A 25,200-nucleotide genomic window follows, 5' to 3' on the forward strand; every position below is an offset into this window, starting at 1 on the left:
GTGTTGGGTGTTTGTGGTTAACGTTTGAAGCCATCAGTGGTAGAAGGTCCTCTCTCTTCTCTCATGCCAGAAGCAGTACCAGTGTGACAGACACCACTCTACATCTCAGTGCTTTAAATCACTGAGGTTTTGCTCTTAAGCACATTTAGTTACTTACCAATACATTTTTTACAAATTATTTTATCTAAATAAACCAGATTCCTTTTAATATCATACTTTCCTTAGCTAGAACAAATCTCATTCTGTGGCCCCTCCTGAAATTTTTAAGAACCAGTGTGAAACTATTTGAAGCCAGCAAAAATGCAGAAATTATCTCCCACGAAATCACAGCACTCTCAGACATAGATGCTAAATTAAGTTCATACAAGAGGCATTTAAAAAAATTAATACAGACTCAAAGGAGCAGTTTGCCAAGGTTGGGTTTTAAATAATAGGACAGATTATTCCTGGAAGAGTAAAAAAAAAAAGGCAGCTTTGTAGGCATGTACAAAAGTGAATCAGCAGATAGATTCTCTACACTACAAAGATGTTGATGATTGGAAGACCTAGGAATGCGAAACAAAACACCAAACTAGGGGTGGGGAGCAGAGATAGGAAAAGGTTTTATCAAAAATTCTCCTAAAATGCTTCAAATGAAGCATTTTGTTCCATTTGTTAGTAAGAATGATCCTAAATGTTTGTAATTCTCCTGGGATCCATCATACTTGAAAGTTAATCCAGCCTTTCTCAGTTCCTCAGCATGGGTGGTTTTCTGTTACAGAAATACCAACACTGCACTTGTGCAACTCCTGAACCACAGTACTATTTAGAAATAAGAAAGTTATCTGCAACTAAATTGGGAGGGGGGGGGCAAAGGTCACACACACAGTCACCACAGAGAATGGTGAAGCACACGCCTTTTGAAGAGATTTCCTTGAAAAAATGTTGTGAGGGCAAACATCTCGGGAGCATGTGGTGATTTTCATTTAAATTTTACTTTGTCCAGAGACCACAGTTTAAGACATTTCCTGTGTGTAAGCTCCACCCTTTTCAGTGAGCAGTTTTACAATCATCCTCAAACCTTTCAGAGTAACAGCCATTTGTTATGAGTGGGCTGAGGGGTATACTCCTCCCACACTCTTATATTTTCTCCTTGGTTTTCCACTTCTTCTGACACTGCAGTGGTAGGTTTTCTAAAGGAAAAGCCCTCATGGGTGCTTTCTTCTCGGAGTGTGACACAATGGGGTAAGAGGAGCCTGGGCCACACTGGAAGTGGCATTCTGAATTCTCTGAACCTCAAACTGTGTGGAGGAGCCTCTCACGTAGACCCAGAAGACGAGGAACACACCCCCATTCCTCTATTTACTACTTTTGAGTTTTCCCCACCAGCCCTGACCCGCTAAGTTTTGCAAAAAGCAAATTCTACCTTCTGAGACGGCAAGAGGAATGAACCAAAGGCACACAACTATTCCCTGGAGAGGATGGAGCTTCCTCTCAGCTAACTGCTCAAGGAATGCGGCACAGCCTAGCAAATGTTTAAAATCACGTCCTGTTCTGTCTCTTGTTGTCCAGAAAAGTGTCATTACTGTCAACTATTTCACAAGACAAATAAACCTATGAATGAAATATATCCTCCCCCTCCTCTCCAATGAAAACATTCTAGGACTGAGCTGCTTCCTTCCTTCCTCCTCCTCACAGGAACCACATTTGTGGCACAGAAAAGAGTTAAAATAAGAAACATACAGTCTGCGAAGGTTACTTTTTCACAGCACTAGAGCCATTCCTGGCCTATGACTTGATTCCAGGGGTTTTGAATGGGAAGGAGTTCTGTTTTCAGTTATGGATTCTTTTTCATATATAAGCTCTAAGACACTGCTGGCCAGGCCTGCTGGCTGGGCAGGGACAGCCAAAGGCCGCAGGGGCCAACCAGTCACAGGCTTTAGGCCCATCACCCCACACACTGCTCTTCATAAAAATATGTGCAGTAAAATATTGGATTCATTCAATTATTTGAGGCTAATAGAGACTCCAGGAAACCTGTAATTAATCCAACCCATAGCACTGAAATGACAATAGCTGGTTTTCATTATAAATTACAGAGCCCACTAAATTGATGGGAAAGCTCTCCCCCAACACAATACATCAAAAGAGTTAAAATTAAGCTTCGGAATCAAAACTGTAATTTACTCAGGCTTAGGAACAAAAAGACCACTCCCTCCTCCCCTCCGCTATTGTTCCACAGGACTGGGTGTAGAGCAATGCACTTTACACCTTTGGGCTTCCCAGAGATAAGACGCTGGGGCCTGGGAGACAGAGGCAACTGGGAATCAAATACTGGTGTATTAGCACTGATCTACTGAGATGCAAAGATAGCTAAAAGGGCAGAAAACGTGTCTGTAGTGGGCAGCAGATACCTGACAAACCAAAAGAGCCAAAGGGATACCGGAGAGCCAGGGAGACTCCAAATGGTGGCTTTTCTGGAGTAAGAAACCGCCTCCTTTAAGTAGTGAGCTGGGGCTCGTAGCCAACCAGAGGCTTTGGGGCCAGGCCGTGCGGCCAGCCGCCCGTCTTGATTAGGGTCGCCTACCATATGGTACAAATAAAGCCTCAGAACCCCTGGCAGGCACGGTTTTTGCGAAGGAGGGCTTACCTTGTAGCTGCTTAAATCTCCCTTCCAGCTGGTTGTAGTTGTAAGGCACCTGCCCTGTATACGCCGGCGACAGCGGCCCAGAGATGCTAGACGTCCTCTGCAATTCCATTATGCCCAGCGTAACGCCCCGGCAGGCTGCACAGTAGAAATCCCGCTGCAGTCCCCTCCTACCCCCATCCAACACGCAGCAGCTTCCGCAAGGCTCGGTTCCCGGCTCCCTGGGAAAAGGGCTGGACCTTAGGCAAGCCCCATTCCGGTCTGAAAGTCCAGCAGGGTGATCTGATAGGAAGCTGGCTGCAGGAGAGTCCACCTTAGCCCGGCCAGGAATTATCACTCAGGCAACTAATTTCTTGTTGCTTTCCTTCCTTTTGTGGCCCTTGGCTAGAACCTTGAAAAAATTAGCCAGGAGGGGCAGGAGGATCCAGGGAGGAAGGCGCAAGTCCTACTTAATTTTTTTTTTTTTAAATATGGCCAATCTTAAGCTTGGCGGGGTCGCTGAGCCCGGGAGCTCGCGGGAGCAGCGCACACACCTCCTCCTGGCTGCCCGTGGCGGCCGCCGGTTTGTAATTTAATCAGGAGCCACTCGCCGAGCGCTGGGTGGTGATGTCACCTGATTAGCATAACAGCATTGTGGAGGAAACGCAGGCTGTACCACGAGGAGGGGCCTGGGGGAAGGCCACTGGCCGGCCAGCCCCCACCCACCAGCCGCCCCTCCGCCCAAGAGTCCGTGGCCCAGGACCGCGCCCTGCGGAGGTACCTTCCTAAAACAAAGCTGCTGAAATTACAATCTTTTGTTGAGAGCTTCACGTAATGGAAAAGTCTACGATTACTATCACTTGAAAAGGAGGCGGCAGGGAGGGTAAGGAGCCCCGCAGGTCTCAGGCCCCGGGTGGGTCCTCCACTAGTAAGCGGCTGCGAAGGTAATGCGGGCAGTGCACCTGGGTGCGCACAGGTCCCCACTGCGCGGGCGCCAACCACGAGGTGGCGGCGGCGGCGGCGGCCGCGGCAAACGGAGGCTGCAGTGCAAAAGTACAAAAAAGTCCCTCTGGACACGGCAGGGCTTGTAAATTCTGGATCACGGAAGACTCTTCTCAATAAACTTCTGCTGCCTTCACGAAACGTTACAGCCAGAGGTTTTCTAGGATAACATGGGCACTGTAACAGTAATTCAATGCAAGATTTATGGGAGCACCGGCTTTACAATGCATTGTGGGAGAAAGATAAACAGGTAAATACCTCAAGGATCCCTAACCTGGAGGAGTCTGTGAACCAATGAGGAGGTAAGAGAACGGAACTTAACCTCAAATCCTACTTTGATTTGTAGAATGAGGTTTCTGAACTTTTGGGTTCTTCAAATTTTTAAAACTCTCCTAACTGCTCCTCCCACCAAACTCAACCAAAAATAAAATCCTCCACACAGAAAATAACAGTGATTAAAATATATTCTTGAGTTTATCCCCCACTCCCCTCCTCAATAACTACAGGCAGGCAACTAACTAATCACTAATTTGGTGTTTCCAGCAGGGAGTCCTGCAGCTCTCCCAACTCACTGAAGAAGGTGATGTCGTTGCTGAGGGATTCCAGTCAGCACTAAAGAGGTGGTGGGCCTCCACCCCAGGTTTACTTTAGTCCCCAGGGCACTTGTAATTCAAACAACTGCATCCTGTCCGGGGCCAGAGACAAAACAAACCTAGAGTCCAGCTATCTGCTAACTAAACTCTGAAGAGCCCCCACTCCTTCCATCCACACCCTAGCTTTGTAAAGCCAGAACCAGGATTCAAAGACAGTCACATCATCAGAGATGTGTAGCCGATTCTAAAGTCCTTTAACCACCAGTGCAACTCAGGAAGACAGCAAAATGCCAGGTATGGGAAGAAGCACTTGGCTAGGATTCCCAAGACCTGAGCTTCTAGTCCTGGCCTGGCCAAGCCTCTTAATCACCTATGACCTTAGAAGAGACCCTGGATTCTTTCTAAGCCTTCCCTGTCAGATAGGGATAATTAATGTCTACCTCTACAAGGTCACTGAAGGGATGATGTGAAAATGCCTCAAAAATGAACAGACTATTCAAAACTGAGAGTCTAGTTTTCAAAATGCACCTCTTTTTTGCAACCCCTGCCCCCACACACATATCACATCAAGGCTAGAAACTATAGAATAGAGAATTTTTCTCAGTTAAGATCTTAACAGGCCCCCCCCTTCACTATTAAATATACTGGTAAAGTGATAAATCCCCAAGTGTCCAGGTATAGGCACAGAAACTGAGATTGAAAATTGCTTGCCAATTTACAACCCTTTATTTTTAACCTTTAAGCCACTTAAGTGAAGAGAGGATGAGTCACCACTCTTAGAGACTCCCTTTCAGCTCCTCTGGTATGGGGAAGTAGGTGAAATAAGCTTTCTCATCAGCCAGGTTACACTGTGATGGGGGTAGAGGCTGGGACTAGTACAATAACATAGCCACACTCAATCCTAAAAAGAAGACTTAGAACAAATTGTTAGTCCGGCAGAGTATTAGAAAGACAGGTTTTGAGGCTGGGAAGGGTTTATAACCCCGCCAGAGCCCAAGGTGTGAAGTGGGAATCCACTTGGTGTGATGGTATTAGGGAAGAGAACTCAATCTGGACGGTTCACCTGACCACCTCCATCCCACTCAGCGGTGGGGAAGCAGTAGACGAAGGCCAGAGGCACTCATTCTTTATCTGTGCACTATTTACTGGACACCAGCTGTGTGCAAGGCACAATTGCCTAGTGCTTGGGAGGGATTTAGGGATGACTGGGAAAGCTGCTGGCCAAAGGAGATGGGATGAATATGCAAACAGTCCAATATCAAAAGAATAGAATAAATGCTGGGATGGGGGAGAGTTCAGAGGATGAGGAGGACACCTCTGCCTAGGGCAGCAGGCAGGACCAGCTCCAGGAAGGACAGCATTTTACCAGACCCCGTTATGCAGGTAGGCTATCAACAGGCTTGGACAAGGGAGAAGTCACCTTTCCTCGTGGGGGAAAGCAGTACAGGTAAAGGCACTGACTGCACTGTCCCAGGAACAGCTCTGGTGAGTGCTACCATTTGTCTGGAGCATAAGGGACTGTCGTCCATGGCAGGCAAGCTTGGAACTAAGTCTGGGCTCTAGAGTTGGTTAGTCTGTCAGTGGTAGGTTAGAATGGACAGAAAGGAAAAAGCCTGAAGGCAGCAATGTCACTTAGGTAGTGCCTGCAGTTGTCTAAATTTTCTAGGCCAAAGGACTAGTCAGGGTGTGGCAACAGGAACAGAAAGAAATGGACTGATGCAAGAGTCCACAGGACTCTGGGGTCAGACTCTACAGGGGAGGTTCAAAGGCAAGGGCTGAAGAGGACTCTTGGGCTTTTAGAGCTGGCTACAGAGTACAGAGGACTGAACATTTCCATCTAGATAGGGTGAACCCGAGTTACCTGCAACACCATGGGGGGACGTGTCCAGAAGCAGTCAAAGATGAGGAACTAGAGCTCAAGGCTGAAAATACAGTTCCATTCCCCGAGTGAAGGTTGTGACTGTAGTGAGCTTAGATGCAGGAAGGGAGGCTTGAAGGCTGAGCACAGAGCCCTGGGGAAGGCCAGAGTCTGGAAGGAAGAGGAAACATCAGCGGAAATACCAAAGAAGTTACAGACAAAATCCAAGAGAGCAGAGAGGTACTCGAGCAGGAGAGGGGTAGATGGCATCACACAATGCAAAAAGAACAAGGAGCTAGAACTCAGAGAAAAGTGATCCCATATGTGTGAATTAAGAGGTCAATAAGGAAATAAAAGCTGAAGTGAGGTTACAGGCAGTTAGAGAAGGAGAACAGGAAGGTAGAGGCAGTGAAGAGAAGACTAGTGAATAGGAGCTACAGGACCAGGGAAAGGGGTTCCGGGGAAGGGTCCAGCTGAGCATGCCCTCTGTGCACAGGTTTCAGCCCTGAGCTGGCATAAGCAGGAAAAGGCCCATAGGAAAGTGGCTCCACAGTATGGGTGGGGCAGGCATCCTTAGCAGTACGCTTTCTCCTGCACAGGCAGCAGGAAGACGACGGAGACCCTGAGGAGGAAAGAAAGGATTTAAAGGTGCTTGCCCAGCTCTAACTTAATAAAGCAAGAGGTCAGGGGCCCTACCTACCGTTTTATTTATAGTAATCTAAAAAGAATCCTGAAGACACCTTCGGCAGAAACATGTAGTATATGAATGCGATCATGAAGGGCAGTGAGACAGTTTTCAGATGTTCAACAGTCAACCAAGTTGTCATTAGAAACAGACCCTGCAATTTCAGCCTATCCCCTCAATCTTTTCTAAGCTAAAAAGCTACTGCCCCTCACCCACACCAGGGATATCAACATGTGGCCAACTCTGATGAGTGGCTGTGCCCACCTGCAAGTTGCATCAAGATTCCACGGTGAAGTCCTGACTGGCGTAGCTCAGTGGATTGAGCGCAGGCTGTGAACCAAAGTGTCGCAGGTTCGATTCCCAGTCAGGATACATGCCTGGGTTGCAGGCCATGACCCCCAGCAACCACACATTGATGTCTCTCTCTCTCTCTCTCCCTCTCTCCTCCCTCCCTCCCTCTCTCCCTCTCTCTCTCTCTCCCCCCTTCCCTCTCTAAAAATAAATAAAATAATCTTAAAAAAAAAAAAAGATTCCAAGGTGTAATAAAAGCTGCAACTGACTGGCAAGGTCGGCAATGGGATCGTAGCAACTGATGACTGAATAACGTGCATCTGCCATCCATGTGTGATTGTGTGTAGAAGTGGTGTGGTGTGGTGTGGTGTGTGTGGTGTGGTGTGGTATGGTGTGAAGAAGGCCCAAGTCCAGAGCCTGGTGCTCAGGATTACCCCAACACGAATGCCACCAAAAAGCTAAGTAACGCCCTGGCTGGCTTAGCTCAGTGGATTGAACGTGGGCTGGGAACCAGTGTCACAGGTTCGATTCCCAGTCAGGCCACATACCTGGGTTGCAGGCCACGGCCCCCAGCAACTGCACATTGATGTTTCACTCTCTCTCTCTTTCTCCCTCCCTTCCCTCTCTAAAAATAAATAAATAGATAGATAGATAGATAGATAGATAGATAAATTCTAAAGCTAAGTAACTGCATGTGTGCCTGACCATCCTAGACCCAGCAATCCTCACCTACAAAGCAAATAGATTGGAGTCTGCAGTCATGAAAAATTCTTTCTGGTTCTGAATGTATTTGTTTCTGATGTGGGTTCCCCCTCTTGGAGATTATTGTTGTAGTCCCAATTATGACCCATCTCACATAAACTGAATGGCCCTAACAATAACATCACATTATTTCAGCACTTTGTAGCTTACACAATACTCTCACATACATTTTTTTAAGTGACTCACCCTGTAAGGCAGGTATTGTGTCCACATTGCAGACAAGGCACATGGCAACCGAGGTTCAGCGATACAGTGCCTTGCCCAGGGTCCTACAGTTAGTGAGTGGCAGACACACACCTGGACCCCAGACCAGTGAAGTAGAGTGCTATTTCTCCTATGTACTCGGAGTAAAGTATCAGCTTATTTGATGGTCTCTAAGCTCTTCAGAAAAAACCATATAGCTTGATATGTGGTATCAAGATAAGCCTAAAACCAAGCAAGGCTCCACACCAACCTCTACAACACTTAGTTTGGGTCAGGATCGGGTACACTCTCTGCTGGTTCACCTAGAAGTTGCTGCTCTGGGGGTTCTCTTACTGTGAATGGGTTTTGTTTGGTCTTGTTTGGTTTAGATCGATTCCTTTTCTCACACTTGGTGGGCCTGTACTTCAAGATTCTGCATGATTTACCATGTAACATGTGAATGGGAACACTAAGGGGGTGGGATTGAGTCTCTGTTTGTTCCAAGAAGCTTTATGTAATCTTGGATGTAAAAAAAGAAAGATGAATGCTTTTCCTGCATTACAGCAAGCTCGACAGGGTAAACTATGGGGTGTTCATTTCCTGAACATCTAAACATTAGCAGGATTGAAAATGTCTGGCAGAGGGTGGCCAAACAACTGCTAACATGTGATGGGATCTGTATACATTCAAGGACTTGAAAAACCAACCCGAGAGCTGGGAAAGAAGTGGTGGGAACAGAAAGGGACAAAGAACAATAAGGTCCACCTATAAAATGTTTTGTCAAATTCTCAGCCGCTCTCCACTGTTCTTTCGAGATCTTAGCACTAAACTAGCAGTTATGATTAGTAGTCTTTAAATTCCTCATAGAGGAGATTTCAGAAACTAATTCCACCCCCTCTTTGGCCCTCTCTTCACCTAGGAGACTACCAGTTGGAGGATGCTGTCGGTTTCACATGAAATCACTGACCTCAGGCAGGGAACCAGAGGTCACCCCTTTGCATTTTTGGTTTAGGACAGCTTGGAATGGCAGGACCAGGCCTCCACCTGGGAAGTACTTACTCACAAACCCCAATCCCATTATGCCCTTGGAAAGGTATATTCAAAATCATATTTTATAGACATAAAAGCAGTAACACCTCAGAGATAGCATAAACACAATACTCACTATGAAACAAGTTATAAAGGTCCTATGTTTTTGAAAGGTCAATGTTTATTTGAAGTGAAGCTATTAAATTTGACACGTTAGGACTTAGAATTTCTAAGCAGAAGAAAAACTAAAAGGAAGGCTAAAGATATCTACCTACCTACAGCAGTTACTGTCTGTGTCGCTTGGAGGAAATGATGGTTCTCTCTCGTTCCCCACCCCCCCTCTCACTCTCTCCTCTGTCACTCTACATGCACACCTCCCACAAAGTCATCTACTTATATGCTCAATCTGGAACACTGGAGCAAAGCTAAGTTCCATTCATATCCTTTTCCTGCTTCTTGTTCAACCGGTCACAGCAGAACCAAATACAAAGCACCTGCCATCTCCACAGAGAAGGAGAAAAATGACTAGTCCCACTCAAGAACAGACACTCCAGGTCCTGGGGAAGGAATGCAGCTTACTGAGTGCTCTACCGCAGGCAAACGTTACTCCTGCATTCTTATTTGTCTGTTATCTACGCACACAAAGCTTCCCTGTGTAGGCAAAAGTATGCCCCAGTCCGGAGGCCCCACCTTCAGCAAACAGGTGTTGCTGTGCCTGTGAATGTAACACCCGCCAGAGCCAAGGCTGGGCTCCTCCACGCCAGGTAAAGTGGTTCAAAGGAGAACATCTGAGGAATGCAGTTAGGGCCAGGTCTGCTCTTGCCCAGGATTTCTGGTTCTGCTTCCCACCTCCAACACAGAGGGAAAAGGCAGACGCACATAGGGGTGCAGAGCCATCGGGGCCCGAGTTTCACAAGGGGCAGATGGGACAGTGAAGACACTGCTTCCTGGTAGCACAGCTCATGGGAAAGAAATGGGAAAAGAGGAAATGCAAATCTATTCTTCATGTAAATAGGCCTTTGGACTCTGCCCTCAGGTATTACCACCCAGGTTACATTTTTCCAGGAGCTTATCACAGAACTGGCTATAAAGAGAAAAGGTGAAATGGAGGTTGCACAGTGACCTGGAGAGGGAAGGAGGAAAAGGAAGGGAGTGGAGGATGCAAACCTCATCATCAAGCCACAGGCCCCGCACCTCCTGGGGGCAAAAGTCAACCCATCCATCGTGTTCTCAGCCCCACCCAGGAGCACAAGCCATCTGAGGGGCCCACGAGGTTTGAAGGAGCGAGTTTTTCTCGCAAGCACTTTCAACCTAGTTGAGGAAATAGAATACACATGCGTGAACACACAAATACAAACATGAGGTAGCATGTAACAAATGCAGTTAGTGGTAGTTTCCGTAAGTGCCATTCTGAAGGAAACAGCAACAGCATTTCACTTCTTGGCTGAGAAGAGAACAGAGCAGAGTAGGGTTTCTTCCGCACAAATGTTCTCCATTGCTGTGTCATCTCACCTGCATTTTAATGTAGCTTCTAACCAAATCCCTGCCAACACGTGCTGCACTAACATGACAGTATAACTTGTTCTATTTATTAACTGGGGGGTAGGAGGTGCTCTTTCTTGCTCTTTAACAACTAGGTCTCAATTACCTAGTTTTGGGCTGTGCAAAAGCACATGTGGCCCTGGCATGTTAATGTGAAATATTTTAAGAGTGCAGTCATTTCTTCCTCCTTAGCTCCTGAGCTTCTGCCGATCTCTCTAAGAGATAGCACAGCCTCCTTCCCACAGGACTTTGCTAGGCAGCCACTCACTGGGCACAGACCCTGAATAATTCATGGTCAGCCCAGTCACTCAGGAGCGCCAAGGCCCGCCAGCTGCCATTAAGTGGGAGGTAGGCTCCAGGCTCACTGTAAAAGAATTAAATACTATCCACCACCTCTGATACCTTCTTTACAGAAGCCAAAAAGCCTTCCCTCTTTTTCTACCGTTTCAAACCAGGAACTTTCCCATCAGATCAAAGTGTAACTGACTTTTACTCTCAGGAGGACAGGTCTCAAGTACATACACGGGGTGGGGAGAAGTACGTGACATCCTTACACAAGTGCATGGTTGGGACGTCATTCCCCCACTGACACTGACACTGACACTGAGCCTGACACTGAGCCTGACACAACAGGGATGTTCAATTACTGTCAGTCCTCATTCCCTCCTCCTCCCAGTCCCTCTGCTCCAGCCAAACTGGTCAGTGCCCACCACCTGTCTTGGGCTTTCCCATCTCCATGCCTCTGCTCTTGGTGCTCTCCTCCGCTCTTGGTCTAAAGTCCACTCATCTTTCCAGCCCTGCTCCAACCGCCCTCTTCCAGGAAGGCCTTCCAGATTATCCCAGCAGGAATGATTGCTCCCTCTCAGAAACCCAATACCAGTACACGGTCAGCCCCCCTCACCTGGTACCTATCACACTTTGCCTTAGAATATTGCTTATCTCTTCTAGTGCACCAGTCTAATCTACCTACTTAAAATAATGGAAAGTGCACCAGTTACATGCTCAGGACAAGTGAAAAGTGGACTCCAGTCTGAGCTTTTAACACTGACTGAACTTGCGACCCTGAGCCAGTCCCTTGGCTTCTCCGGTGCTCTCCCTAAAAACCAAGGGATCTGAAATAGAAAGTCTTGATGGTCCTCTGGATGTAATGTGCTTGGAAATACAGCATCTGGCAGAAGTAAAGCCTGCTTCAGTGAGGTTGGTAGGGTAATAATATGGGTGCAATAACTTAAAGTTTTAATTTGAACATTCTACCTAAAATGTCATATGATATGCTTGAGTGTGTGATATGTTACAGGACTGCATGCTTATGATTTTGTAATTAAAAAAGGGGGCGTTATTTGTGCCAGGCCCTGTATATCATTATCTGTTTTAGGATAGATGCAAGTCTTATATAACCTTCACTTCACACCCCGTACCCCAGTGTCCTCTTTGAGACAGTTGTTTCAAAGTGCTTTAGCCATTTCAGAAGCCTGAACACTGAACAGAAGTGTAAAAAAAGCACAGCAAAAGCTCTGTGAAGGAGTGGGCACCATGTGGTGGGCTGCTAAACCTACTCTCCCTAGTCCACACCTTACTCCTTCACAATGAGACGATAAGAGTTAGAACCCCTAACAGGTGTCAGGAAGGCCCTTTTCAGAAGTCACCTACCATTTCATTTATGAGAGAAGGAAAACGAGTCCCAGACTGCATGCCCAGTGATACAGAATAATTTACTGCGCACTGGAAACTAGAAAGTAGGCCTTCTGAATTCCTGCTGCTTCTCGTCTCTAGGGCAAAACCTGAAGGTAGAGGAAGGCCAGCACAAAGGAAGTGGCATGCATTTCCCCTGCTTCTGTCAGTGAAGTGGGCCCAGGGCCCAAAATCAGAGAAAGGTCCTCCTCATCCTGTCTCCTACCCCACCTTCTAGCACCCAACACCACACGGGAACAGACAGGCTCATACTAAGGGGCAGGTGACCCTATCCTCCCGGGCTCTCTGCTGTCCAAGCTGTACCAGCCCAGAGAGAACGAGGACCCAGACTGTGTCATGGGGGCAGCTCTGGTCTCAACCTCCCGGAACTGAATGAAACAGAGGGACCCAATAAACTGTTGTTCAAAGACCCTCTCCGTCGGTTCTCTGCATTGGACTTTTTTTTTTATTCTCATAACGTTTAGAGAAGAGTTTACTCATGAGGCTTTTTTTTAAAAAAAAATCTGACAAATGAATTTATCATTATAACTGGAATTTTAACAACAGGTAAAAATGGAATGAGCCCTGGCTGGCATAGCTCAGTGGATTGAGCATGAGCTGTGAACCAAAGCATCACAGGTTTGATTCCCAGTCAGGGCACATGCCTGGGTTGCAGGCCATGGCCCCCAGCAACCGCACATTGATGTTTCTCTCTCTCTTTCTCTCTCTTTCTCCCTCCCTACTCTCTCTAAAAATAAATAAATAAACTCTTAAAAAAAAAATGAAATGAAATCAGAGAGAGACAAATAAGCTTTTTACTAAATACCTGTACTACTCACCTATAACCACCTTTTCACTCACCTTTTTATTACCATCCCCACGACCTCTTTAATTACCATCTGTCAGGACAAACATGAATTGTGACCACCTTGGTGACTTCTCCCCACTGTACCTTATTTTAATAACATAATAAGAGCTGTCGTACAGGATGGGGAGAAACTGGAACCCTTGTGCATTGATGTGGGAAATTAAGATGGTACAACTGCTGTGAAAAATAGTATGATGGCTTCTCAAACAAAGTTAAAAACAGAATTACATATGACCCAGCCACCCGCTCTGGGTCTATATCCACAAGAACTGAAAGCAGGATCTCACAGAGGTGTTGGCACACCCATGTTCACTGAAGCATTCCTCGTAAGAGCCAAGAGGTAGAAGTAACCCAATGTCCACTGATGAATAAATGGATAAAGAAAATGTGGTATGTACTATCATGGAATGTTATTCATTCCATTTCTTAAGAAAGAAAGACATGCTGTCAAATGGACAAACCTTGGGGATACCATGTTAAGCCATTAGAAGGACAGTATGAAATAAGTTAGTCTCGGGAAAAATGGGTACGGTATATTTCCTCCTGTATGAGATGTCCAGTGTAGTCAAACTCCCAGAAACAAGCAGCAGAGTGTGGCTGCCAGGAGCTGGGGCTGGGGGGGTGACTGGGGTGGGGGGATGTCGCAGACTTGTTCAGCCGATAGAGCATTTCAGTTTTGCAGGAGGAAAGAGTTCTCGAGACCTGCTACACGACAATGTAAACTAGCTAACACTACTGAACTGTACACTTAAAAATGCTGAAGATGGTACATTTTATGTTTTACTTCTACCACAATCAATCATAAAGTGAAAGCTCCAGGGAAGACTCCTGCAGAGTGCACTGTGGGCATGGGAAGAAACAGCAGCCCCAAAGCCGCGTGCACCCCGTCTGTGACCCTGAAGCTCAGGCACAATGTTTTCACATGCTATCCCTCCAAGTCCTCTCTAGAACCCTTGAGAAAAAAAAACTCCACGGGAACCACGCCAACCCTCACTTTTACAACAAAGGCTTAATACGTTAGTTATGGACTCCAAGCCTCACATCTGTGTACAGTGCCACAGCAACACCTCCATCGACCACCAGAGTCGCCACTAGTGTCAGGCCTGATGAGCTCGAACAGGCTGACCTTCAAGACTGTTCAAAAACTTTATTTTTTAGTCACCATCTTTGGGATTCAGTACATGAAGTGCAAAAGTAATCAGTTGGTAGTCTGGGAACAGTCAGTAGGAATACCCCATGGTTGGGTGGGCAGGTCCATATTTACACAATTTGGGTGTGTGTGTGTATATATCTGCATATGTGCACACACATGTACAGGGCCACGTACACACAGGATCACCTTGGCTGACACTAAATAGACAAGTTTCCCGTACTGCTGAGGTTTTGTGAAACCCACTATCCTGAGAGACTCGGGCCTGCCCCTGCACCTAGAGAACGCCAACATCCTGACGTCCCGTCAGTGTGGACGAGGACTGAGCTTTCTGTTAAGGATAATTTTAAGGCTCTAGAGTTCCTACTGATTAAAAACATTGTCCTTCTGCCTATTTCAAGATTACGGAAGAGCAAATGGCAAAAAATCATCACACAGGAAAGGGGCCTGTAATTGGAAGTGATTATAATCAAAGTCTTGTTAATTCTCTCCAAGAGCCTGCAATTCAGACTCATCAAACACAGAAAGTTAAGAAGAAAAAAATCAACAGAAGACTAGGACTGGAGTCAGCCACTTGGCGTTTATTATTTCCTGGGGAAGAATGAAGGCTGCTGTCTTCCCTGTACCTACTCCACACTGATCACACCTCCCAGTGGACACAGGAACCATGGGGGTTGGGGGGAGGGGGAGGCCAGACTCACCCTGGGAACCACAGGAAGTCGGCCTGCTCCCTCCCCCGGAGCCCACACACAAACAGTGGCCTAAGGGACCTTCCTATCTCACTAGCCCACTCCCTCCTCTTTCAAGTGAGGAAATGGGCTGAGAGAGACGAGGTGGTTTCTCTGAAGTCTCGGCTGGCCCAGCCCAGCGGCACCCAGGTCTCTGACCACAGTACAGTGTGGACAATGGCCACCTGCCTGACACCACTTTTGTAAAGTCATAAAAAAGTTTTGTGATCTAAGAAAAAGGTCTTAAGATACCTTCAATTATTTAATTTCATCCTCCCTTAAATAAAAACATAGACTTTTTCAAAAAATTTTTTCAAATTGTTTGTACAACCTACCACAGTCACATCTAGGATATATTTTGTATCTTCACATCCTATAACTCATACTGCCATTATCTTTTTAGTATACTATTTAACACAAATAAATGTTTGACCCTTTTTAAATAAAGATTTTATTTATTTTTAGAGAGAGGGGAAAAGAGAGGGAGAGGGAGAGAAACATCCATGTGCAAGAGAAACATTAATCAGTTGCCTCTCACACACTCCCAACTGGGGAACTGGCCAGCAACCCAGGCATGTGCCCTGACTGGGACTCAAACCCGTGACCTTGCAGTTTGCAGGTGAGTGCTCAATTCACTGAGCCACATCAGCCATGGCGACTTTTTTTTTTAAATATATATAAAACAATAGGCCTCCCTATTTAAACTAGTCACACTTCTCATTCTTGAGAGTCAGAAATAGAAAGAATACTATAAAATATGATTTTTACTCTCAGTTTTCCTATAAATATAAGTAATGTTTGGCTCTAAAGGGAAAGGGAAAGGTTTTAATAAGCTCAACCACCACTGATGTCATCAAATGAGTATTCATTTCTTAACACAAACAACAAACTTTGCTCTCATTTCTGTTCTTCCAGCAGTTCTAATCCTTTAAGTTTAATCAAGGTATCTCAAGGTCTTACTCATAATTCTCTAATATGGTGTAACTGCAGTGAGAAGTGTAAGTTTTTTTTTTCTTTGATGAATTAAAGGGCATTCAGAAACCTACAAATACTTCTGTGAAGGACAGCAATTTCCAAGAGAGTTAGAAAAGGCAGGTCCCAGACAGGCATCAGAGGCTTTCAATTACCACCAGGGAAGGCAGGGGCCTCTGATTTATACAACCACTGAAGCAGGCAGGCTGGGGCAAAGAACCCGATGCAGAAAATCTCATATTGAAATCTGTAAAAGGTAGCTAATGCCCCCCTACCAAAGACTGCTCTTGATATGATAGTAATATTTTTATAATCTTCTCCAAGATGAAAGTGATATACAAATTTTGAGTATTATAAATAATCCCCCTGAAACACTAGTAGTATTTCTTCTTTATTATCCCCTGATACCAAACCACAGCTGTCCCAACAAAGAGGGACAGAGCACTAAAGCTGCATGACCCCCACAGAGGACCCGCCCCTTCCAGCGCAGCCAGCCTGTCTGACTGGGATTTCCTACACTGAGCACATCCTCTCCCTCCAAGCCCTACAAGTCTCCCTCGCCCACCTCCACCTCTCTCTCCCTCCATTTTTGGCCATTTGCAGAAGGGGATGGGGGTGAATCAACTTCTCAATCTCTATTCCAAAAAAAGTTCTTAAATGCTGTATGTTATTGTACTTTCCTCTGATGCTCCTCTACCACTTTCTCTCCCTCCCTTCCTCCTCTCTAAAAATAAATAAATAAAACCTTTTGTAAAAAATTGAAAATAAAAGAGTCTTTTCAGAGCTTCTCCTGCCTCCCAGGAAGAGGCGTGGGGACACAGATGCCCTCAGAACACCACACAGAGCCGCAGGGACCCTGTCTCTAGGCCATCAGAGCCATCAGAACATGTGCCCTTTGAAGAATCCTGCTTTTCCACTGTGACTTCTGCTCCTCCCCCCTTGCATTCAGGTGATATTTCTCAGTATGGAAGGGCTCCTTGCAGAAAGGGAGAGGGGCCCTCGCTTCAGAAGATTTATTTTCATAATAAACGTTGCAACACCTCACAGGCCAACTGTGTACACACTAAGCCAGGCACCTTCACATTATTTGAAGCTCTCACAGCAATCTGACCACGCGGATATCATCATTCTCAGCCTATGGAAGAAGCCTGCCCACTTACAGTTAAGCATCAGAGCAGGGAATTACTCTGGGACCCCAGGCCTCTGAAGCCATTCTCCCTATCTCAGCACCGGTCCTGGGATGGCCTATTCTCAATGCCTGAACTCAAACCTGGAAAATCTGGCTGCTCAGGCCTAGGAATACCTCCAACGTGCATGCAGAGAGGCAGACTGACAGAGCATCAGGGCTCGTACGGTTTCCAAAGGCTACAGAGAACAGAGACTAATATGAACTAAGGAAAAGGTGGCACCACCCTGAAAGCTGGAGGCTACGTGATGGAGCCTCACAGATTTGTGACCAATAAAACACCCAACACAACTCCCATGTACCCCATGTACATGGCACCTAGAAGACAGACCGAAACCAAACTCCTGCTCCTCCTCCCTCCTGCCTTTCCCACACCGACCACAGCCCACCGAGGAGCAGGTCCTAACTTCCGGTTAAGTCAGGTTAAGCCCTCGCTCTCTGAAGCCCTTGGCCACCACCCCAGTTTCAGGGCTTCCTCCTTGTCTTTTTAGGGCAAACATGAGTCTCCTACAATGGCTTCCTTCCCTCTAGCCACTCTGCTCCCTAAAGCATCCTCCACAGTGGCTCCAGCCAGCACCTGTTGGGACACAAATCGGACCCTACTATTCCCTGAACACACATCAGTGGTTCTCAGATTAAGTCAGAGGGGCCTCAGGACTCCTGGGCACAGAAATCCAGGGGAGAACGCTCTGTTTCAACCGCAGTGATTTCGAGTTTGCCATTTTACATATTGAGGTAACAAATAAATTTCTGTTTGAAAATAAAAATTATCTGAAAGTCATTGGCCAAAAAGATAAAAACTAAACTCACTGGCATGGCACTCAAGGCCTCCCTTGCTCACTCCTAACAGTTCCACCTTGAGCTCTCTGCACCCCTGCATGCGGCTCCCTGAGAAAGCCAGGCACCACCACACCGTTCATGGTACCACCGGCTCGGCCTAAAACCCTCGTTCCATCTGCTGATGCTGCCTCTCTCCCGTGACAGCTATAAATCTCTTCTTCTGGCCACAGACTTGTTTTCACCTAATCCCCTAAACTTTGTGTTTCTGATGCTACTAATCCCAGTGCCTGTCGCATAGTAGGTGCTCAGTAAACATGTCGTGCTCTCCTTTACAAATAAATGAATGAAGCAAGAAAAATCAAATACCACTTCACTCTAAAAATCATTATTCACAACGCTTAAAAAGAGACACTACTAGAAGTAGTTTAACATGTACCTGCTACCACAGGGTTTTCCAACACCGTTAGCTATAAAATCTAGCTTGTGGATCAACACTAGTATTTCAATAGATGGAACAGAATAGAAAATATGAGGACATCTCATGTACTACAAGTATAAGTAAACACTACTTTGTGAAATTCAAATGCAAGTGGATATACATGCAACTACCCCACATACATACATGTATGCATATAGTAGGTTGCCCTGTAAACTGTATTTCTGACTGACACTGCTCAAAATTTTTCTTTCAAAATATTATAGATTAGAACAACACAATTCCTCTGAAGTCCTCTAGTTCTTAAAACATTAGAAACTTTATCCTCCATAAAACTCAGTTTAGGCCATAATGGTGTTGCTTGTGCCAATTTAAAACAGCTCCCTAAATGTGAGGTAGTTTAAAAAAAAAGAAAAGACCTACATATGGACACGCCTGAAGATTACGGCTCATCAAAGGCACAAAGGAAGCTGTACAAGCACACCTATTAATTCAGTGCTGGGGTTTTGGGTTTCGAATTAGTATCAAGTGTGTCCTCCAACCTTGCCTCCCCTCCATCCTGTCTTTCTCAAGGCAGTCTTGAATACCTCTACATTATTTACAAGCATCCCTACTACCACTGGCCTTCCTTTAAATGTGTGCAGGCAACTCCACAGATGGTGCGTGCAGGGCAGAGGCCGGAGGCGCACGCCAATCCTCTGCGGAGCAACAGTTCCAGGCACACAGTTTTGTGTTTTCACGGCAGGGACGCTGGTCTGCAAACCTCCTTCTCCAAAACCAGTACGTACACCAGCTCTGGGACTGTCAGTCCATGGAACTGGCAAAGCCATACCCCTGGCTAGAAAAAAGGTGAATGCTGACCACAGGGGCAAGCTGGCTGAAAAGCACGGCAATGGCCCTGTAGATTTAAGAAGTTACTAGATTGTTTTTGTTGCTGTTAACCACAGAAGAAAAGGCTTAAATTACACATCGGTTAAAACAAGGACGACAACAACACTCTGGTCTGTTGGTAGCCCAGCCTGAGAGACAGATAAATGGCCTTTGGCTATCATCAACTACAACCACAGCATTCCATTCCCCGTCATGGTCGGCCGAGGCATTCGCAAAATCCCCCATGTCCTTAAAGTCACAAAACAGAATTCCAGGAGGAAAACTGTGGCCAGCATTTATACATTTCTAATGACCCATTAAATTATCAAATGCCAACTGCTGGCATCCACTCAAGGCTAGAGATGAAGCCCAGGAAAACTGCAGGCTGACCTAGGAGTGGGTGCCTCTTTAGAGATGCTCGCTTCCCCAGAAAGCATTCACAGGGGCCAGGAAACATGGAAGGGGAAGGGGGAAAAGTCTGGAAACACTGCAGTGACCTGAGGAAAGAGTGGACAATTAAAGAAATCGTCAGCTCTTTTCACCAAGAAGAGGAAAACCCTAGGGGCAGACACGTGCGGCACAAGAGGTGGCAGAGCCGAACCAGGAGGACTGTGTGAAGAACGTCCCGAGCGCTGTGGAACGGTCTGCACCAGCTTACAGCGTCCCAAACTGAGAAAAGCATCTCTGTAAGTAACACTGTAGTAGGGAGATCAGAAAATGTAAGAAGGAAAACCTAAGACAAATATACACTCTTCGGTGGAAGACTAAACTCCATGTTCTAATAATCACCTGGTCCTCCTCCTGTTCATTATTGGAGGAAAAAAGAGTGTTTTCAACCATGTACACAGAAAACAACTCAAAAGACATGCATAAAACTTTTTAAAGAAATTATCTTTAGGGATGGGGATAGGTTTGGAGAAGGGGAAACATTCAATGTCCACTTCTGTAGTGTTTGGATATATATATATATATATATATATATATATATATATATATATATATATATAATGCATTGCATTGTAATGTACAATGCAAAAGCACCGAACTGCATTGAGGCTTAGATGAGGTGCTGTCGGGAATGCTGAAGGAAGTATTACTCACTGTCAGGGTCTTCCAGGAGTTCAGTCATCAACTAGAAAAAAAGTATGGACACACCCACCTTAAGCACACGGAGGAAACTAGTAAGACTCAAAGGAGCAGGGTGTAGAGTAACAAAGTCCAAATAAGTTTCTTGAAAACGTCAAGGTGGACCACACAGGCAAGATGGCTCCAGGCAGCTGCTGGGGGCTCAGGCTGTAGACGGTGAGGAGGGCCTGGGTTTCCTGAAGACTCATGGGGAAGTCCCACAGGTACCCCATAATGAGGGGAGGACCTGGGGACCTGGCAGAAGACACAGCATCTTCCTGACTCCAGTTCATCTATTTCTTAAGATGCCTACAGACAAAATCATGTGGCTAATAAAGCAATTTGACATGCAAGTTCAACAAATCAAAGGAGTCTGCAGAACTTTAAATCTGTGTGGCAAATTTTTATCAACCTTTCCCAATAACATGTGCCCATCATCCAATTATATCACTACATTAGGGCTCTGAAAACTCACAGGTATGCAGGAAAGAGGCCAAAACTCAGAGCTCAGCAAATTCCCTTGAAGATTACTAATTATAAAAGATGGACGTGTTTATCAGCCAGAGAATGAAAAGGCTTTTCAGGCTTTTGAGAAGTGTCACTATACTTTTGTGTAATACTGTCACAATCACAGCTTGTTTTATACAGTCTAATTCCCCAAAACAGATTACATGTGGATAAGGAGCATACTAATATGGCAGTCACATCACCATATAGCTGAGAAATTTGGAATGCTACTCTATTACTGGGTACCTGTCACACTCAAAGAATAGTGCTGGTCCTTGAGGCCCCAAGAAGAACTGGGATAGACTGATTCCAAGCCACAAAATCACCAAGCAAATTCAAGAGTTAATGACTTAGGTGAAAACTAAATATCATATCAGAGGCATATTCTAAAGATTGTAAAGTTAATGTTTGTTTCTCCTTGTCGACTTTATGTTTTCAAAGATCTTAAAGGAAGCTGTACATTATCAGTTGCTTTTTTTACAAAAAAAGATGTATTTGCTTTTAAAGAGAGGGGAAGGGAGGGGACAAGAGAGGGAGAGAAACATCAATGTGTGGTTGCCTTTCACATAGCCTCTCACCTGACCTACAACCCAGGCATGTGCCCTGACTGGGAATTGAACTAGCGACCCTTTGGTTCACAGTCCTTGATCAATCCATTGAGCTACACCAGCCAGGGCTCTTGGTTGCTTTTGTTAAAGGAAGCAATTAGTCAATGGTCACCTTGCCATTTTAGAAAATGGCTTTATGTCTGAATCAAGAACATCAATCTATCTGAAAACGTGTTGTGAAGATTTATTATTATTTATTGTCATCTGCCCATTTTCGAGTACAGCTCCACATGGTTCCAGGAAGAGCTGCCAGGTTCTGACATCCCTCTACACCCAGCACCACAGCTCGCTGGTTCAGGAACAGCCCCCAACCAAAGCCTAGTAAATGACAGCCTCCCTATCAACCCCCCTCAATGTTTCCAACTACAACTAGAAAGATGGGGGAACTGATGTATAAGAAACTCCAGAGGGCAGATGGCAACTGTATTTTCTGTCATCTGGAAGATCACCTATAGGTGCACAGACAAAAGCAAGAAACTGAGATATGGGAAGCCTTAATTTCTGTTCCTACAGGGCCTGTCCACACTTTGCCTTTTCCTCACATTGTGTTTATCTTTCCTTGATCACGCAAGTTACCCCAGTATCTTTCCCCCAAATCCCTAATAATATAAAGCACCTTCCTCCACCACACCAGAATTCTGCATTAGCAATGCCAATCATAGCCTCCGACTGCCAACCACATGCCCTCTGAGCTGTAGATGGATGGGGCTGATATGTTTTACACAAACAGCTTCCTGCTCTTCACCAATGCTCTGATCATCTCCTCTAAAGATAACCATTTGTAAGTATCCAGCTATTCACAACCTGGTATAAAAAGAGTATCTGGGCAAATCAGAGCCCCATCTCCAGGCTCACTACCCCCATGCTCAACCGCACAGAAATGTAAACTAGAGAAAACCAGGATATTGAGCCATTTAGCTATAAGGTCAAAACAGAAAAAACTGGCAGGACATACAGTTTGAACTACAGTACCCCAAAGCCATGTGTGAGCTGAGTTACAAGGGAACCCTTGGCAGAGTGTCAGTGAGTGAGGCCCATGGCCCATCTGAAAGACAGGGAATGCAGCAGCCTCAGTCACTAATGGATTTCTGGGTCTTGTGCATCTGAAACCTTGCAGTACCCTCCACTTCTCCTCCCCCACCCACCGCACACTTATTTTATTCAGATGACTCAAGTGAACCTCTGTTCCTGGCAACCAGAAAGGATTAGCCAAATATAATTTTGAAAGCAGGATTCTTTTCACAGAAGCCAATCAGCAGACACAGAACAAATGCTTGTTACTCAGAACCCTCCCATCAGATTACTATGCAATGTGATCGTGTCAAACTGCTGAGGAATCTCAAAACCATCTTCTTTAATCAAGCTGGTGTCAAAAATCAAAATGTATTCTAAGAAACTAACATCTATGCAGCATCATTTTTCTCTATAAATTCAAAATTTAAATTGAATGATAGTACTGAAGATGGCGATTAAATAAAACCTCTGATATCTGAATTGAACTGTTAATATATAAGGTCTGTCCAGAAAGTATCCACCCATGTAATATGAGAAATTGAAACATTTGTTTAAGAAGATACAAGAAACATTGTACACAGGACAATGACGCCTCAGTCCCCTTCAAAGTAGGCACCTTGGGACTTTCCACAGTTCTCCTGATCTCCATGACCAGCCCTGTCATACTTCCCTGAATCTCATCAACAGTCTGAAATCTCTTCCTTTCAAAAGTGATTTTAGTTTTGGGAAAAGCTGTAAGTAACAGGCACCAAGTCTGGGCTGTAGGGGGGCTGAGTCACCTGGATGATTTGATATTTCACCAAAAAACTCTGCACAGGACGTGATACATAAGCGAGCATGTTGTCATGATGAAGCTGCCAATCACCAGTTGTCCATAGCTGCGGCCCTCTGATCATCTTAATAGTTTCCACGAAGAAATGTTCAAGCTTAATGCAACATTTGATGCAGATTCGTTGCTCTACTTGCTCAGTCATTTTGAATGTGATGGTCACACAGTACACATGCTCACTCAACAGTGTCTACCACCCCCACTGACTAGTACAGTGAAGTCGCCATCATTCACTCATGTACCTTCCAGTCCATCTTCCTTAGCTGCCAGGTCACATCTACGTCTCTCAACTGTTCTCATTATATTAACAATGCTTAGAGTTTCTCCAGACAGACCTTATAAAACCTACTTGGTGGTATTTTCAGTTTATGCTTATCATGACATGTTTTATTTTTTAAGTGTATAGGACCTTATAAATGCCCTGTATGTAAATTATATTTTTTTATTTGTATCTTCCCTCTGTTGGTACCTGCTCACAGGTCCACTTTGGTAGAAAACTTGCAGAGGAGTTAAACTCCTTTGTAGTGAATTTAATAAAGGCAACAAATATGACCATATAAGATATAAAACACCCACCAGTGAGCTTTCTGATGACCATGTCCAGATAAATGAAAAAATTCCTAAGTCTACAGTACATTCAGAAGCCTACAATGGATTGGCCATCTGTTCCCGGGCAACTGCCAAATAAAAATCACAGTATTATGATGTTGGTAGCTTTCACAGAGTCCCTGTTCTTTTTCACTAATCTACCACTGTCATTTATATGAGAGCAGAGGAAGACATGAGGTACTGACACAGCTACAACATGGATGAACCTTAAAAACACTTCACTACATAAAAGAAACCAGTCAACAGAAGACAACATACTGCATGACTCCATTTACACTTCCACTTGCCTGTCCAGAACAGGCAAATCCAGACTCAGAAAGCAGACTGGTGGCTGCCTGGGGCTGGCAGGAGGTGAAAATGGGAAGTGATGACTAACGGGTATGGGATTTTTGGGGAGGTGATAAAAATGTTTTTGAATTAGTGGTGGCTGCTTGCACCAGTCTCTGAGTATATCAAAAACCACTGAATTGTATACTTTATGGGGTAGATTTTACGGCATGTAAATTATATAAGAGACAGACAGATGGGGACGGACACCAGCACGTGCGCACCGAGTGCCAAGAAAAGCATAAGGAGAGAAAAGTCTTAAGCTTTTCTTCTTTGGCTTACCCTTGCAGTCTGTTGGTACCTGCTCACAGGTCCACTTTGGAGTCCCCAACAAAAGACAGGCTATACTCCCTAAGTTCAAATATAAATCAACAGTAACATATACGGGATTTTCTCATAGAAATGATGATGGGATTTCCTCAAAAGAAACTGGCTTAAGAAAAATATTTTGGTTGGGTGGGAAGAGGAGTTAAGGAAAAGGCAAATGGTGAACCAAGAGTTTTTCCAAGTGCTCAAGTGGGGTGAGTGCCGGTCTGCAAACCAAAAGGTTGCTGGTTGGATTCCCGGTCAGGGAACATGCCTGGGTTGCGGGCCAGGTTCCCAGCTGGGTGCATGTGAGAGGCAATGGATCAATATTTCTCTCACACATCAATGTTTCTCTCCCTCTCTCTAAAAAATAAATTTAAGAAAAATTTTTAAAGAGTTTTCCAAGGTGACTGAGGAATGAGGGCTGGGTTGTGAAGAGGATTTTTGTGTGCTTACGAGGTTTAAATGCAGGAGGCTGGTTCTCCCAGCCAGGGTCATGCGCCTCACCTGGGATTTCAGCCACTGCAGAGGTGTGAACAGAATTCGTGGAATGTAAGGAATAGTAGCAGGAATCCAAGCGGATTTCAAAAGTGGGGGAGGGGTCAATGACTGCAGTGAGGAGAAAGAGGGGAAAGGAAACTATACTCCAAAAAGAAAGAAAGAA

At 45.3% G+C, this 25,200-nt stretch overlaps 1 protein-coding gene across 3 annotated transcripts in view; it reads right to left on the bottom strand.

Moving 5' to 3' along the window:
• The window catches only part of SPTBN1 (spectrin beta, non-erythrocytic 1), a 188,884-nt gene that overhangs the window by 100,508 nt on the left and 63,176 nt on the right, over positions 1 to 25,200 (bottom strand). The window contains exon 1 of one of the 3 annotated variants that reach the window (XM_045827186.1): positions 2,630 to 3,201. The exons of the other annotated variants lie outside the window; for them this stretch is intronic. Coding sequence (XP_045683142.1) covers positions 2,630 to 2,738 — 109 coding nt within the window. The 5' untranslated portion in view covers positions 2,739 to 3,201. Of the gene's footprint in view, positions 1 to 2,629; positions 3,202 to 25,200 lie in introns of those variants that run through there. 3 annotated transcript variants of the gene reach the window in all.

Source organism: Phyllostomus hastatus, unplaced genomic scaffold (genome assembly GCF_019186645.2).
Source record: "Phyllostomus hastatus isolate PE091 unplaced genomic scaffold, TTU_PhHast_1.1 phas_scaffold_78, whole genome shotgun sequence".
NCBI classification, from domain to species: domain Eukaryota; kingdom Metazoa; phylum Chordata; class Mammalia; order Chiroptera; family Phyllostomidae; genus Phyllostomus; species Phyllostomus hastatus.